The sequence below is a fragment of the Falco naumanni genome, chromosome Z (assembly GCF_017639655.2).
Source record: "Falco naumanni isolate bFalNau1 chromosome Z, bFalNau1.pat, whole genome shotgun sequence".
Lineage (NCBI taxonomy): Eukaryota > Metazoa > Chordata > Aves > Falconiformes > Falconidae > Falco > Falco naumanni.
Genome location: NC_054080.1, coordinates 50290938 through 50307531, shown reverse-complemented (window position 1 = coordinate 50307531; position 16594 = coordinate 50290938). Strand labels below are relative to the sequence as shown.

The window sequence follows — 16594 nt, the reverse complement described above, 5'->3', positions numbered from 1 at the left end:
GACTGGTCCAGCCTGCAGAGAGGGATCATTATGTTTGGATCACATTGCTCATGTTGTTTAGCCTTTTGCTGGCAGAGCCTGAGCTGTTAATTACTGTTCTGCCAGTGTTTTTAACACTGAACAGCTGAAGTACACGACTTTCACCTGGGTTCTAGACGTTTACCTTCAAGCCAACAGCCACCCCAGCAGGTTAGGACAGGCAGGCTTTAGATTTGCTTTTCTACACATCTCTGACATTGTGGTGGGAGAAAAGCACTTGTTGAGGGATCCCAATTAGGCAGGCTATGACTAGCACCTGTGGTGTAAGGCAAAGCGGGCCTGAAGGAGCTGGTATGGCTACAAACGTTTCCTCAGCTATCTGGACCACAGCGATCCTGCGTTTGCTACAGCTCTTTTCCTCGTTACCGTTCCACCGATTCCTTCCCTGCGGGCTCCTTTACACCGGTGGTGCCGTGCGGGGCCAGGCGCCCCGCTCCTGGCCGGCGATGCTGTTGAGACGAGGCCGCGGCCCGCGCAGGGCCAGGCCGCCGCGGGGTCCGGCACCCGCGGGCCGCACGGGGCGAGCCCGTACCCCGGTGCTGGGGCCACTCCAGGGCGGGGGGCCCCGGCCGTCGGTCCCGACCGCTGGGCCGCCGCGGGCGGGCGGGGTGGCGGGCAGGGTCCCCGGGGCCGGCGGCCGCGCTGCGGCGGCCCCGCTTAGCGCCGGCGGCGGGTGGCTGCGGGGGCGGCCGGCACCTGGGGGGCGGTGGCGAGGGGCGGCCCCGCGCGCCCGGTGGAAGGCGGCGCGTCACCCCCCTGACGTCACGGCACCCCCGCACCGTCGCCGCCGTCTGACAGCCTCCGCCGGGCGCGCGGTGCGTGCGGCGCGAGCGGGCAGGCGGCCACCCCGCATCGCCCCTCGGCTCCCCTCGGCTCGGCTGCCCTCGGCTGCGGCGCCGCCCTCGCCATGTCGGTGGCCGGGCTCAAGAAGCAGTTCCACAAAGCGACCCAGGTACTCCCCGCCCCGCGGCGGCGGGCGGGCGTGGGGCGCACGCGTGGGTGCGCGGTGCCGGGTTATGCCCGGCTGTGCGCCCGGCGCCCGTGTGCGTGGGCATGCACGGGTGTGCGAGGCGCACGAGTGTGCGCGGGTGTGCGAGGCGCACGAGTGTGCGTGGGCGTGCACGCGTGTGCAAGGTGAGTGCGCTTGGACGGATGTTGTGCACGGGTGTGCGTGCTGTGCGCGCGCACGAGTGCGTGAATGTGTACGGGTGTCCGTGGTGCGCGCGTGTGCGTGGTTCACAGGTTTGCACGAACGTGCACGGTGCGTGAATGTGCACGACTGTGGGTGGGTCTGCACGGGTGTCCGGGGCTTTGTGTGAGTGCGCAGGTTTCCCTCAGTGAGTGGGCTGTGCAGTACACGCGTGGGTAGGCCAGGGGCTGCCGGCCGGCCGCATCGCCGCCCCCCCCCCCCCCCCCCCCCCGTCGTCCCCCGGCTCCGGCAGCGCTGCGGCAGGCGGCCGGGGGCTCCCGGGGCGCGGGAGCCGGCACTGAGGTGGCACGGCGGGCCGGTGGGGCACGGCGGGGCTGTGGGCAGCCAGGGTGGCCGCGGGCCTCGGACCTTCTTTACCGAGGGCTGCACGCCGTGCTCCCACTGGCGAGCCTGACTGTAAATCAGCAATAAACATTACCTTTTTGTTCTGTTTTCCGGCTCCAGAGTACAGCTGAAATCTGAATGTTGAGGTTTGGTCCTGTTGCTTTAGGCACAGTGTGATATTGCAGGAAGGTCAGAGTGGATGCTTCACCAATCTTAGAGTTGTTTCATAATACAAAATCTCTGTGTTGTATTCCGTAAGGGTACTGTTTCTGAATTAGGTTCTGACTCAGCATGCTTTGGCGATAAATCTAAAATGGTTTCATAGAAGTCAGGGGAATTTTTTTGGAATTCGGAGTTTTGAGAACAAGACCAGCGTTATGTGACTTTTTTGTGGTTGGTTTTGTTTTTTGGGTTTTTTTTGTTTTTTGTTTTTTTTTTTAGTTTGCTTACAACTAAGTACAAAAATCTTGGTTATTTCCTACTAATTGTGTTTGCAGGCATCTTCAGGTACCAGTCTTGGTGACTGTAAGCGGTCTGTAGGTGCAGGCATGCAAGATGCAGCAGCCGTTACGCTTTCAGCACCTGTGTTTTTCCCTTTGTCATCCATCTCATCTCTTGTTGCACTGTGGGGAAACGTTACTGAAAGAAAAATTCTTAATACAAGCTCTCGTCCAAATTCTGATTCTCAGTGCCTTGCATTCGCAGCAATACCCATTATGATTCTAAATGCTGTGGGATATGTCAGGTCCTGCAGGTGCTCATGCAGGCATCAAATGACATTGTGTCTCACCTTTCATACCACATTGAGCTGCATCGTTGTTAAAGTAAGCTTCACAAGAAACCGGCTGTACTCATGACAGATGCAGGAAGGAGCAGTTAAGGGTATCTGAGCCCATCCTGCAGTGCCCATCTGCTGCTGCTGCTGCTTTGTTATTTCTCCCCCCTACTACCTACAGTGCTATCAGAAGCCCAGGAATCATCATTGCGGTACTGAGTTCTGGTAGTAAGAACTACATGTCTGTGTTATCCACATTTAGCAAGCAGGCAAGCTGAAGTTCACTTTTTAATAACCGAAGTCTCAGTTCGCTATGATTGTAAACTAATGACCATGCCTCCACAGCAGCAGAGGTAAACATCTTTTTTGGAGGGACCATGGTGTGAGAGGTCTGTGCATGCTGTTCTGTCCTTCAGACGACACTCCCACACTGATTGTCAGCAATAATGTCATTTAGAAGGAAAGGTTTTAGCTGGCTGAAACCAAAAAACTATGTTTTTGATGCCAGATTTAGCAGCCTGACATCAGATGACCCAGGAATTTTTGGGCCCAGCCTTGACTTTCACAGACTGTGTATGCAGGCCATGAAGATGGGAATGACTCACAAGTAGGTTGCGAGACTGATCTGTTTATTGGCTTGTTTTCAGTATAAGTGAGAAATCCAGGACTTAGTCGTGCTGACCTTACTCTAGGGAGTAATCCTTTTGACTAGGGGTTAATCCTCAGGTGAAACATGGATTGACATTGCTGGTATGAATGAAGCTTCCCAGATAGGACCAAAGTTTGGAAGTTTTAAAAATCCTCGATTATCCCTTTGGTTCTTATTCATGTAAGCACATGTGTATGATGTGCTGTCATAATAGAGCCCTAAATCATACCAGAAACAATTTCAAGTTATTTCTCAGGTTGCTATGTTCTTTAACCCAGTTCAGCATTGTGAAGTCTTGAAGTCTTTGGTTTAGTTTCTTTATATCTTTAATGCTATTTTTCTTGTTGTAATGTCAGTACCCCTTATACACAGAGAGTTTATGATCATGAGTGTACAATATTGTTAATACAAAATACAGTTCCAGTTAGAAGTGTAAAGATTTGTGGCCCAATTTTAATGTTATTAAGAAGTTTTTCTCTCATCCAGAAGCTCACTTTCCATAGCACAGCTTAAAATTATGTGACTTCTGTGTCTGGATTATTTTATACAATGTAAGCATTTTGCTTTCATTCATCGTTTTCTGACTTGTAAAATGTCAAACTAGCTTGCATGAAATAGGGCCATTCTGTTTTTTTTACTAGAAGCCATGCTGAAGAACTTAATGCCTGTCAAATTCCGTGCACCAACTGCAACAGCAGTGAGTCATTGAAAAGCAGGAGGAAGCTGCTCCTTCCAGAATGAGTGGAGTGTTCACCCTTTTGCCTTTCATAAAAACTTCAATGGTTTTACCTCTGTGTGGCATCAAAAAGTTTAGAAGAAATATTCCTGAGTTTGTAAAAGGAGGGTCAGCCTGGAAGTAGTGACATTCATGCAGAATTACAAGGTGTTAGATTGACAGGTATGGAGCAGGTTAGATTATTAACTACTCTATCCCAAATCTGGGTTCTTCACCTGGCATGCAAGAACCGATCCACACACAGAGTCACAATGCTTGTTTATTGCCTGTCTGTGCAAAGATGGGTGCTAGGTGGTAAATCCACAAAGCTAGTGCACCTCTTAACACATGGTGAAACATGTTATACTCTTTGAACATTTGTTGATAATTATGTTTAATCACACTTAATTCTCGGTTGTTCTAGGAGCGTCTTCATTTATAGGTATAATACTCTTGCGCATGTTCTATGGAGAGGGGGCTTTGTTAGTAGGTGGCTCTCTTTGCTCGAGGGTGGATCTTTTAGTATGCCAATTAGGGTGATTTAACATAGTTCAAGAAATTTTCTGTCTGGTCTCATTAACCATTTCTCCTGGTGTTTATCTCGTTATTTCTTAGCTTGACATATTTATGGTGTCTATTCCTTCTCCCAAGGGAACGTCTTGTTAACTGTTTGTAAGGGTTAATTAATATCCTCTGTTTTTCAAGTTCTTTCTTGGTTTTCATTATAGATATTGACTTTTTTTTTTTTTTTCAATAAATCATTCTTGTATTTACCCACAGAACACTTAGGAAGAAGTAACGCTATTTGAATGTTAACTGTGCTGCTGCAAATCTGTCAGACATCCTGCTCCAAAGGTTTTTTTTCTAGAATTGGGCAGCTAAGTAGTGTGCCACCAAAAGGTCCCTTTTTTATTTAGGCTTGCAAAATCCTCTGCCATTAGTGCTACGTTAGTGTGACCAAGAGACTGTTACTTCCTATAGGTCTGTATACAGTTTTAAAACCACCAGAGTAATTTTGGGTCATACAGATTTGACAGTCTGGGGCATTTGAACAGAGTTGTTTTAAAATAGCGTGAGCTTTGTTTCCACATGACTGCATTCATTGTATAATATGGCTCTTCTGAGGCACAGTCAAGACTAAGCTTTCAGAAAATAATTTCATACAGAAAGAAGTGAACAAAACTCCTGGGAATGGCCACATCCAACTTTCCCCTGGGAACCACTGACATTTAAACATCAGTCTGAATGTGGTGATTTGAACAAAAAGGCCTGTAATATGACTTACTTCCTATCACTGTGTTCTGCTTTTATGATAGAACATGATTTGTCTTAACACTAGGACAGAAGTCGCCAGTTTGCACAGTTTTATAGAGAGACAGGTTTATTACTGACAGAAACAGCTGAAGACACAACTTCTACTCCACTCGTAGTTGTCAGTAACTTGTTACATGCCCTTGTTTTCAGGTGGAAAATACCATGCTTCTTCTATAAAAAGGCAGCCTGTGAAGAGCACAGTGAGCGACTGACCCTAGTGTTTAGTAAGAAGCAAATGAGACTCCTGCCTTGCTGTGGTGTTACCCACATCATGGGGATTCCGCATTGATTCAGATCGGTCTATATAGGTTCATTCACAAAGAAGAGCACATTAGGGTTGAGGCAGAGTTTGAAATTGTTGATAATCTCTTTTGAAAATGCCCTGGAAGAGTGTCTGCTTAGTGTGGATCCAGCAAACCTTCTGTGTGGACCACTATAAACATGAGAGTAGTTCCACTGAAATCAGTGGGAATATGAGTGTGACAGAAATTCATCACCTTGCCAAATGATTTTTATGTTGTGGTTCATATAGCTGAATGTTTGTTAAATTCGTTGGTCAGAAAAGTGTAAAATATTTTTCACTGGGGTGAGGGAAGCAATCCCTTACACACAGCATGTGTTCCACATTTGCTACTCTCAAACTGCAACAAACCAATTGATGTACCATTCCTTTTGTATTGATAGAGAATGTGGACAGTGATGTGTTGATACCAGTATTTCCCTAAATCCCCATCAAGTCCCATAGTCATATATTCCTGACTGTCCCACGGTGTTGAGTGGGACCTGTGCATGCTTGTCACGTGGATTTTTCCAGTAAAAGCACGTCCCGTGGCTTTTCCATCTGACTGTGACTGAAGCTGGGCTCACACTGGGTCTGCCTGTCTCCTTCCATGTTTTGCCTCAGCCTTGCCCAGCAGGTTATGCTCAGTTCCCATGTATGTATGTGAGCTGGTCTGTGAAGCTGGACAATGCTGCATTTGTCCTGGTGTGTCTGCTGCACTGTGTGTTGCTTATGTTGGGTGCAAAAGAGCTCCATCCTCCTGCGGTGAGGAAGCTTGTGAGCAGGTAGAGGAAGGAGAGCCATTTGCAGGGTGTTGTGGTTCTGAGGATAGTGCCCAGACTGGCTATTAGAGACCTCTCTTCAAGAGCCATGTACCACCAACAGTCTGTTGGTTTCTGTCAGTGCAGAGTGGTACGTTTTGAGATGAAGGAAATTTTTGATCTGGGAATAAAGACTATTTTTAGAGGAAAGCATTTACTTAGCTGTGGAGGGAATTATTTCTGCGGCAGGTAGGGGAGACTCTTTCTGTTTGTGCACTCTGGCTTGATTGCCAGATACAGTATTCACATTTGGCATCATTCCCATGTGTCCTTTTATTGATACTACATAATTGAAAGGGTGAAAAATTGACTGTAATCTAAATTGCCCTTTAGTTGGATGCTGTGTAACCCTTCTGAGTTGTTGATGGCTTAAAAAGCCTGTTCCAGTTTCTAACCCTGTTTCTGAATCTAATTGAAGGAACTGTTGCTTTGTGTACAAAAAATATAATAGCTTGTTTAGGAGGTAGGATTTCTCAAGCACCTGTTGCTGCAGTATCTTTCCAACTGATATATGCAGTTTCCGTTTTTATGTATATATGTATGTATATATAAAACTGGAGCACTGATTGACGCCCATCTGCAATTTTTCTCTCAGTGATCTGCGGAGGCAAAGAATATCTGTGGAAGTGATGCTCAAAACACAGCCTGCATCAGATTTTTTATTTGTTATCTTGACTTTCATCTTTGCTGGAGATGTTACATAGCAAGGAAGAGCTGCTGCTCTTGTGCATTCATGCAAAACAGTGTCTTTAACACTTAAGTGTGCCCTGGTGACCATGACTAACATACTGATTGATAGTGTGCTTTATGAAGGTGCTGAAGCAGTGCAAACAGGTTTAACCAAAAAAAAAAAAACCCACCAGATTTTGCAGCGGTTACTGTGCAGAACATTCTGTAGTTCTACATGCTGTGGAGTGCAGATGGAAGGGAGGTGCCGGGTTGGTCTTAGACATTTGTTATGGAGGATGGAGGGTTGAGGGGCTTGAACATATACTGTCATGACCTATTAGTGTGACAGTGAAGTCTTTGACTTTTAAAAGCTCAACAGGAGGGAGGGAGTTGAAAATCTGCTTTGCAGGCCACAAGGGACTGTTGCAGCTCTGTAGTGCATCTGCAGAGAAATTGCAAATCGACAGCATTGGGTGGAAAGTGCCCTGATGAAGCAGGCCCATGGCCCCGTGAAAGTGTGTGGTACTCTCGAGGGCAGCTGAAGCATCTTTTCAACAACCTTTTCTCCTGCAACTAAAAAGTCTCGCTTTGTGCTGCTTTCTGGCAGTTTCTGTGACTGTGGTCTTCATTTTCTTCTCACTTAGTGGTCCCTGATGGACAATGGTGGTGCCAATTCTGTCTTAAATATCTGTAGGTGTGCAGACAAAAGAAAACTGAGCGACAGCATGGTATTTTTGTGACGATTTTTGCCACAGCAGAATTACCTAGCCTTCAGTGCTTATCTAATCCTGCACTTAATCCTGGAGACAAAATAGTAGCTTTTCTAAACCCGAGGTTACTGCACGTCACAGGAATCCATCCAATCTGTCATAGAAGTGATGGGAATTAAAATAACCTTTTTTTCTTCTGATGTGAAAAAAGAAAGGATGGAAATTCATATATACTGTGCAAATGTTTTTCATAAGCTTTCCCTTTATGGAGTCTCTGTAGACGTGCATAGGAGAAAATAAAAAATGAGAAGCGGCTGTTTGAAGTTCAGCATAATTTCAGCTTGTCTGTGGATGGAAACCACTGTGGCAGACCTGGACAGAGTGAGTCATGTATATGTAGCTGTAACAGATGTGTTACTGATGGTGCTCTTGTGCCCATGATGGAGGGCATATCTATATAACTAAATACTGTTTTAAAAAATATTTCCTATTACATAGACTGAAATTGGTAGCTGAAGTAGTCGTTGCAACATCACTTGGGTCACACCAAGAAGCAGCAGCAGTGTAACCTTGCTAGTGGCAGCCTGTTATGGTGGCTTGGTGTGATGCCAGAGGGGCTCCTGAAAGAACGAGAAAGTCAAGCACTGTCTTGGTTAAGGGGCCTGTTACTAGAGGAGGGCTGGTGAAGTAAATATGCCACTATTTCACAATAGATAAGTGCCACGCTGGGTTCATGGTCAGCAAAACAGCAGGTATCGTATTGATGTGATTTCCCATTGGGCTGTGTTTTGGTCATACGTTCCTTGGGTTTGTTATCACTTTGTCAAATGGGGATACTATACCGAATCCTTTGTAAGCAGAAGTTCTAAAATAGAGAAAAGTGTTGGCTTTTCCCCCTGCTGTGATGGCAGAAAAGCACTTTACACTGTTAAAATGTTTATATCCTCCTCTGCCTTTTTTTTTTTTTTTTGTGAATTTGATTTTTTAGTCATTTGTGTTATTTATGTATTTATCTACCAATTGTTAATTTTTTGATTGCCTAAATTGCAGTTCTTACTTGCCGCAAAAGGTCTTTAAATATTAAAACAGTTTATCTAAACATTTTAAAATAGGGCTTGTTTTTCACCTTTGTATTAAGAAATAGGTATGGTGTTGTGCAGTAACAGGGAGGATACAATTTATTTTCCATTTTAAAGTGTCCTTGAGCATTAGACATCATTTCTGATCTGCGTCTGTGGGGAAGAGTGCCACCACAACAAAATAGTGTGAAAAGGGGTTCCAAAAGGGATGAAAGTTGTTGGGTTTTCTTCCTTAGAAAGAAAATTCTCCTGGAAATTATTCTTGATTTTATCTTTCCTGTCTTTCAGTAGACTTAACAGCTCTTTTAAGCAAAACTAGCCAATTAGGTACTTTTGCTGAGTTCTGTTCCAGTCTGTACAATTTTCAGTCTTCAAGATATATGCCAAAAAATCCTTTTCATGTAAAATCAATCTAGATGCAGCAAACGAGTTAATAATTCATAAGGTATAAATGTCAAAAATAATGTTTTTCTTTCAGATGAGTCACTTAAGAGTTTGTCTGTCTTGAAAAGTTATAGCATCATTGTCTAAGGACTGAACTTGACGTGCTGCAATTTTACAAGTATAACTCTAAAATGGATGGACTTCATTCTCCCAGTAGATGAACAGCTTTTCAGCTTAATTGATTTTGTTTGGAAAGGGATCTGAGGACAGCCAACTAGGCCCTGTCCTTCCAATGGAATGAGAGTGTTTGCACAGAGCTGGCCAAGGCATTAAAGATGACCAGTTCGTGTATTTTTCTCAACCAGTTCACCAGCTGAATTTGTATTTCTCTAGGAATGCTATCTTTGGCATCAAAACAGAGTTAGTTAAATGTGGGTCTGGCTTAAAGTGAAAGGAGGTTTCAGTACTTACGAGCAGGTCCTAACTGAGTTGTCTGTTAGTTGCTTCATGCCATTTTTTGCATTGTCAGGAACAGATGGAATTTGATTTTGCTTTCTGCTGTAATGAAAGGAAGTAAGGACGTTTAAAACAGAGCTGAGACACAAGGAAAGTTCAACAACTTGCAGGTATTTTTAGGAACCAAAACCTTTGAATGTGGAAATGTGCCTTGACATGCAGAATATATATATATATATATATATACACACACATGTATATATGGTTTACTGATTAGACTCTGTCATCCAAGGAGCCTTCCACTAGCATTAACACGTGGAAGTTTGTCTCAAGAAGGATGGCTAGATCTTACGGTACTTCTGTTACTTAAGTCTAAATTTGTTTTTTAAACTATGACCATACTGCTCTGAGGCTGGCAGGGAAGTCTCCTTCCTTTTCCACAAAAGTGCTGAAAACCATCTTGCTGTATATGAGGCAGTTCCACTGCTGTCAGAAGTGAATATGACTTGCAGGTAGTAGGCATAATGTACCATACGTCTGCCCTGTCTTAAGTGTAGACAGGTAAAATGTGAGTTTCTGGAGGAGAAGAAGACTTAATTGCTGAAAGCAGAGGCAAGCTTAGATAGGTGAAACAAACTGGACAAAACTGGTAGAGGAAAATGTATTTTTCTGCATAAAGATTAAATCACCTATGTAAACTGCTACAAAAGGGCACATGGCAGCAAAAATTAAGCTTTGCATGATAGGAATGGAATTCTCTAACTAAAGTAAGAGCCACAAATACCTGATAGCAGAAGATACATGACTTTTTTTCTTTGTTTTGCAATGTTGTAATTCAAAATAATTTAAGTCAGGCTTATTTGGGATGTGTAATGTTCACGGATGTCACGTCCCTCCTCCAAGGTCTGGATTGGCACATTTCAGAATGGCTGCATTGTGGTGGCCAAAAAAACCTGTAATGTTTGAAATAGAATGTCAGGCTTTTGGTATTCTCTGGAGAGAATTCTGTTTTTTATTTAACTGTAAAGATGGGAGGGGAGTGAGATATTCCAAAGGAAAATGAAAGAGGATTAAAGAATGGAAAAGTCCTCAAGAGGAATCCCCGAAAATGTAGCAGAGGCAAATTCTGTGCTCTGGTATGTATGAGTGACTCTGGCTAGAGGCAGAAGTGGCAGGTATTAGTGAATGAAGCCAGCACTTTCTATTTGCTGCTTCATTAGCCTATTGTGTCCAGGATCCTCAGTTCCTGATCATATACAGCTTAAATAACACCAGTGGGTTAAAGGGGTAAGTGTGGATGTAATGGTGTCCGTTGGTATGCATAGAATCAAATGTGACTAAGGAAGGGAAAAGCCTACATTGTTTCTAAGATGATGATGATCCCATCTGTTGCAGATTTCCTGTCTCATGGGGAGGAAGAATAAGGAAAAGGAAATACTCCTCCAATCCGTGGCTCTGATTTGGGAATAATCTTAACAAAAAGTGCTGGACAGTCACTGGAAAGTAAGCTCTGCGTGAGTCAGGTGCTTGTTCCTTCCCCTAGGGAGTGTTTGCTGTCCTGAGCAGGCTGGCAGAGTCTTTGTGTTTTGCACGTGTAAAGTTTCCCCAGTGCTGACTGCTAAAGGTTCTGCTGGGTTTTGATCAGCGAAGTGCCTGCTTCAAAGCGTCGACTCATTCAGACAGTTCAGTGAAGTTCGGAACTGTCCTGGGCAGAAGCTGAGCTCTGTGTCAGCATGTTCCTGGGGCTTTGCAGCGCTGTGACGTCTGCGTGGGGGCCTGAGGTGCTGTCAGTGACTGAAAGCACCTGGCTGGGTTGCAGAGGCAAAATGCGCTAATGGATTTATTAGCTATACACATATATGGCTTTTCATGATGAAAGGCAAAGTTGTCCCCATTTGTCTTGCTTCTCCGTAACCCTGATGTAGGAGGGAAGACTTACTTTAATGTGAGAAAGCATTGGTGCAAACTCTTAAGGTAGTTTTCAGTGTATTTTTAGAAAATCAGCTATCCTTCTGTTCTGTGTTGCTCAGTGCTTAGCGTAAGTGACTAAATTATCTGTCTTTCCTCATATCACTGTTAATCTCTGGACATACATGTACTTGTGGCACTGAAAGTCTAGAAAACCTCAGCTCCAGGAGCTTAGCTGGGGTTTTGGCTGTTGTGTTTCTTGATGCTCATCACAGATATACTGGCCAAGAAAGCAGCCGAGCATGCTTGGGTTGACTTTTTTGACTGGAGCCTACTGGTACCACTGCAGAATCCATTTTAAAAATAAAGTAAGTTCCTGAGATAAAAACAAATTGGAACATGGATGGACTTAAATTTGAAAATACCTGCCAAACTATAGGAGAAAATTCAGTGATGTCCGAGGGCAGGTGTTACTCTAATTTCTGTTGCTGTGATTTTGTCTCTGGTAGGGTAATTGCTGATTTACTCCTCTCATCTTGAGAACAAGATGACTTCCCAAATTGTACATTAAAATCAGCTATATGGGATTTTTAACAACTTTTACAAAAAGTAGGCAGTTTTCCTGAGCAGGTTTGGAAGGTTCTCTAGAGGCATGCAGACATGGTGCTGTGCGTGCTTGTTCACTTGTATTCTGTGAAGGACTTTTTCTCTCTCTTCTTGCACAGCACATTGGAGCAAGAGAGGTTTGAAAATTTAATGAAGCTGCAATAAACCAGAGTATTCTAGTTCCATATTTTTCTCATTTGTGTTTGCAGATTAACTACCCTTGTGTCCAGGGAAATTTCTTGATCTATAAGAACTTAAACAGATTCACTGCTGTAGACTTTTTTTTCCCCTGATTTCCTTCTGATAATTGTTTAAAACCTTTGTAAAATATTATTACTGAGAACTGTATTTCCTTTAGACTCTACATTCATTTTCTTGCAGTGTAATTAGTTGGGAAGGTAAATTAAGCAGCTGAGGGAGAAGCCATGCATGTCAAATGAGCTTTTTGTTAAAGAATGAAGACTAAACCACTACAGCCTTGTGGACAGCTGAACCAGAGGTGAAGTTTGTTTGAATCTTAGGGCATTTGTGATCACTTGAATTGAGCAGGTAGGAGAAAGCCAGCAAAAGGCAAGAGTAGGACCAGGTGTTGACTTTGCATGCTGTGTTTTAGGAATTTTATTAGCACTACACTGAGGACTTAATAGAAGAGCATGTGAGGAAGATTATGACGGTTTTATTGTGTTTTCTATTCTCTAATGCAACATCATGCAAGTAGGACAGTACACTGGCTGTGTCACTTTCAGAAGTCAGCATTTGATTGGGGTGTCAGTTTTCTGGCTTAAAGTCTCCACTGTTGCCCTTGAGAGTGACTGGGTTTGTGGTTATAGATCTGAGATGCGCAATGTTGAAACTTGCTGGCATGAGTAAGCATGGATGAGCTAATGACAGCTTGCTCTGTAGTGTTCCCTAGTGAGAGGCTCAGAGTGCTTTGAAGTATTGTTGCCCCGTTTTTACTTGCATGGGCTTGCCTTGGAGGTTACCTTCTGTACATTGAAGAAGGAGGTGATAGCAGTTTCTGGCTTTCTTATGCTAAGCTAAGGCTTAAGGGAAAGATACGGGAACTCAGTCCTGTTCTATCATAGATAAACCTACCTTCCTGACAGAAAAGCTCAGGGATGGGATTTTGATCAGGTGGGGTGGGGGGGGTGGGGGGGGTGGAGAAAAAAAGAAATGAAAGCTTAGTAAACAGCAGATTTGTTTCCTGCCACAACCCTCCCCAGCCTGTGCCAGCAGGGAAAACTCTACAGTGCACTCTTCTGCAACCATTTTTCTTCCCACATCTCTGCTGCAAAGTGACCAGGAGGGATGAAAAAGCAACCTTTGCCTCTTTTCCTGTGCCATCCTTTGACATCTGAGGAATTTCTGGCAGAGTTCGTGAGCCTGATTTCCTCTGCACCGTCTCAATGTCACCAAGGAGCTGGGATTTAAGCAGTTAATTCATTGTAACTATGATTGTGACTCCTTGGCTGTACTGACATAATGTGGTTGGTTTGCAGGTGGAAAACCTAGGGTATTGTTCTGACACCTGATGTATTCTTAAACAACAAGGGTGCTGTCATTTGCAACTGCTCTAAATTATAAAACAACGTAATATGGCTCTTAATTCTTAAGTGTACTTAAAAGGCAGCTAAATCAGTTCACAAAAGCAGACAGTGATCTTTTAATAGCAAAGGTGTTGCAAGCAAGCAATGCATTACCAAGACAGTCATCAAAAATGTTCCTGAAATTTCGTCTGCTACTGATAGTTGTTGCAAATGAACAATGGATGTGACCTGGTTGTTGACAGGAGACAGTCGCTAATGTATGTGCTGTTTGCCTTTACTCAGCAGCAAGAAAACATTCTGTGGACTAAATTCTGCTGATTTGGGGTGTTTTGCTTATTTAAGTGTTCAGAGGTAATTTCTAACAAAGCTTTTCTTTTTCTTTTTCTTTTTACTTTTTTTTTGAAATCAAGTATTTTTGCAGCATATGATCCCAAACATGAAGAAAACATTACAAGATCAAGATGTTTTAAAAATTAACAATGCTGTCTCATTTTTCTTTTTTTTTTTTTTTTTTTTTTCCTGAATTGTCTTGACATCAGGGTTAAATTGTTGGTTCTTCTGACCGTAAAAGCTAATGTTTTGTTATAGCCATATGATTATAAGACTTAAAAGTTAGTTATGAGGGGAAAACAATGCATTGCAGCAGACAGATGACAGCCATATCAAAGACCTGGCAATAATTCCTCTGAGCCGTTTTGTCTTCTTAAAACTGAGCTCCTTTGGGAGGTGTTCCAGTTTAAAATGTGTGCCAGATCTTTGATGGGTGCATGGTTGTGGCTGTCCATTTTGCTTTCTTTCAGATTAAGTGATGTAGCAGCTGATCTGAACTTCTGAAGCTATGTTGGTATTGGAAAGCAACAGTGCAAAATGCATGGGTCTGTAGAACAAAACAATTGGCACAGAGGATGCAGTGTCCCCCAGTGGAGGTGTATGATTTATTTATAGTTTGATTTTGGACTAATTCTAGTCTGGTCCTGTGAACTGAATGCCTGTTACTGGTTGAAGCACATCAGGTGAGCTCCTGGAGAGAAATTTCTGCTTCAGTTTCATTTGAAAGAAATCCAGGTCACACGCTGTAAGACTGCTCTGCAGTCTGAATCTTAGTAGAGTAAGTGGGGATGACCGTGAGATTTATTTAATAATAATATGAATAATAAAGGCATGAATTTTAACTGCCTTCCCATCCTTTACTTGCACTGCAGCTAGCTTGTTGTGTGTGGTAGAAGGAAGATGGGGACATACTGTACATGTTACTGATCTGCACTGAAATGATAATGCACCTGCAATCTGGAAAAGGTACTTGCTAGTTGCTGCACATTTGTCTTTTCAATTTATTTGCACTACTTAAAATACTTTTACAAGCCAGGTGCTTGTGAGAACTGCAGGAAATAATCCAAGTCCAGGAGGACTTTTCTATGTTGTGTGAATTTTTAAAGTCTTGTTTTCACACAGCTGTGAACAGCTCTCTGTTCAGCTGATGCATTACCTTGAGTTTTAAATTTAGTAAATTGCTTGGCTACTGCTAACTTCCTTTGCAAGCAAGGGTGTAGGTAGATAGAAGGAGAAAAGTAACATCATCCACAGGGAAAAGAAGTAATTCAGATTTATGGACAGAGATGGCTGTATTTTAAGTAATGGTGTAATAGTGAACAGATGTGGCAGAGCAAGTTGCTTTACCTTGCGCACTTTGTAAAGAACTAGGTTGTATCTTCTGAGACACAGACCTACATGGGGGCTGTTACAGAGCCATGAAATATTAAGAAGCCATTGACTGCTGAAAAGCAGTGTGCCTCGCTGTGATCTCTGGTACTCTGGGTACTGTCCTGCCATCAAGGAGCTGATCTGAGGTACTGGATGCCGTGCTACAGCACTGATTGTTCACATCTCCGAAGTCTGGATCATGGAAACCCAGGAGGCTGTTGAGGAACCACTTCTGTTGCTCTGTTGTGAACTCTGATATCTGCCTTACTTGGCCTGAAAAGTAAAGGATCCTTAACCACTACCTTTCTGTGCAGCCAGATAAAAGCTGGGCAATAGATACTCCTACTAACTAAGGGATCCCCACTGGCACTGCAAGCTTTGCTGTGAATTCCTCTCTCCCTGTTCTGTGTCACTTTTGTCTCCCCAATAATATGCCAAAGCTGTGATACTGAAAAAACAGCTGCAAGCTAGTGAGGAAACTCTGTGAATTCTTGGTCTCTTGATATGCCAAGAAGGATAGTTATTGTAAATGTGGTCCTTGAGGCAGATGTTTAGTTATTTGGGTTTTATTGCTGTTACGTATCTCTTTGTTTATTGCTGATGGGAACCATTGCTGTCATACGACCAGAGCCCAGTTAGCAGAGTGGAGTATGGTCTTGCCTTTGCTAGTCTTGCTGCAGGGGCATGCTGTATAATTCCTGATGTGCTAAATTGCCCAAATACACAGTGCTGGTGAGTAATGGTTCTGCCATACCTGTCTGTTGTCACTGATTTGACATATGTTGTTTTAAAACTGTGGTTTGCAGCCAGAGATAGACCCACAGTTTCACTGAGAGATACCAGCTGAGATTTTGCCATTGATCAGGTATGCAGTGGGGCTGGAAAACCTGATGGATTTAATCTACACCCAAGAGGCAAAGCTTGTTGTAGGAACTGTAACATCTTTGTTAAATAAGGAAGTCCCTGGACTCTGATGCTGCTTGGATTCTGAAGGCTTAATCTTTCCTGATACTTCCAGTCAAGCAATGCACTTCATCAGAGCCACATGGCATGAATTTTAACTGCCTTCCCATCCTTTACTTGCACTGCAGCTAGCTTGTTGTGTGTGGTAGGAGGAAGATGGGGACATACTGTACATTTACATGATTTTTAAGTCCTTATATTTAACTTCTTTATAGAGTTGAAGATTTGGATGGGGAAAGTTTATTTGGACAGGTAAATGTTCTGCACTGACAATCAGTTGATCATAATGCATCATCTTTTTAAAATATGGGCTGGCTACACTTCCCCAAAATTCTCACAAAAGCTTGAGAAATTGTAATAAACACTGCTTCTCATTAATAATTTCACCAAGGAGTTTGTAGTTTTGTTGATATATATAGTGAGAACCATTCTCTCTTTAAACAG

The 16594-nt window shown here is 43.4% G+C and overlaps 1 protein-coding gene across 1 annotated transcript in view; it reads left to right on the top strand.

Moving 5' to 3' along the window:
• The first annotated feature begins 798 nt into the window (after positions 1-798).
• The window catches only part of SH3GL2 (SH3 domain containing GRB2 like 2, endophilin A1), a 101605-nt gene continuing 85809 nt past the window's right edge, over positions 799-16594 (top strand). The window contains exon 1 of the mRNA XM_040579782.1: positions 799-991. Within this exon, the coding sequence (XP_040435716.1) occupies positions 947-991 (45 nt within the window). The 5' untranslated portion in view covers positions 799-946. The remainder of the gene's footprint in view (positions 992-16594) is intronic.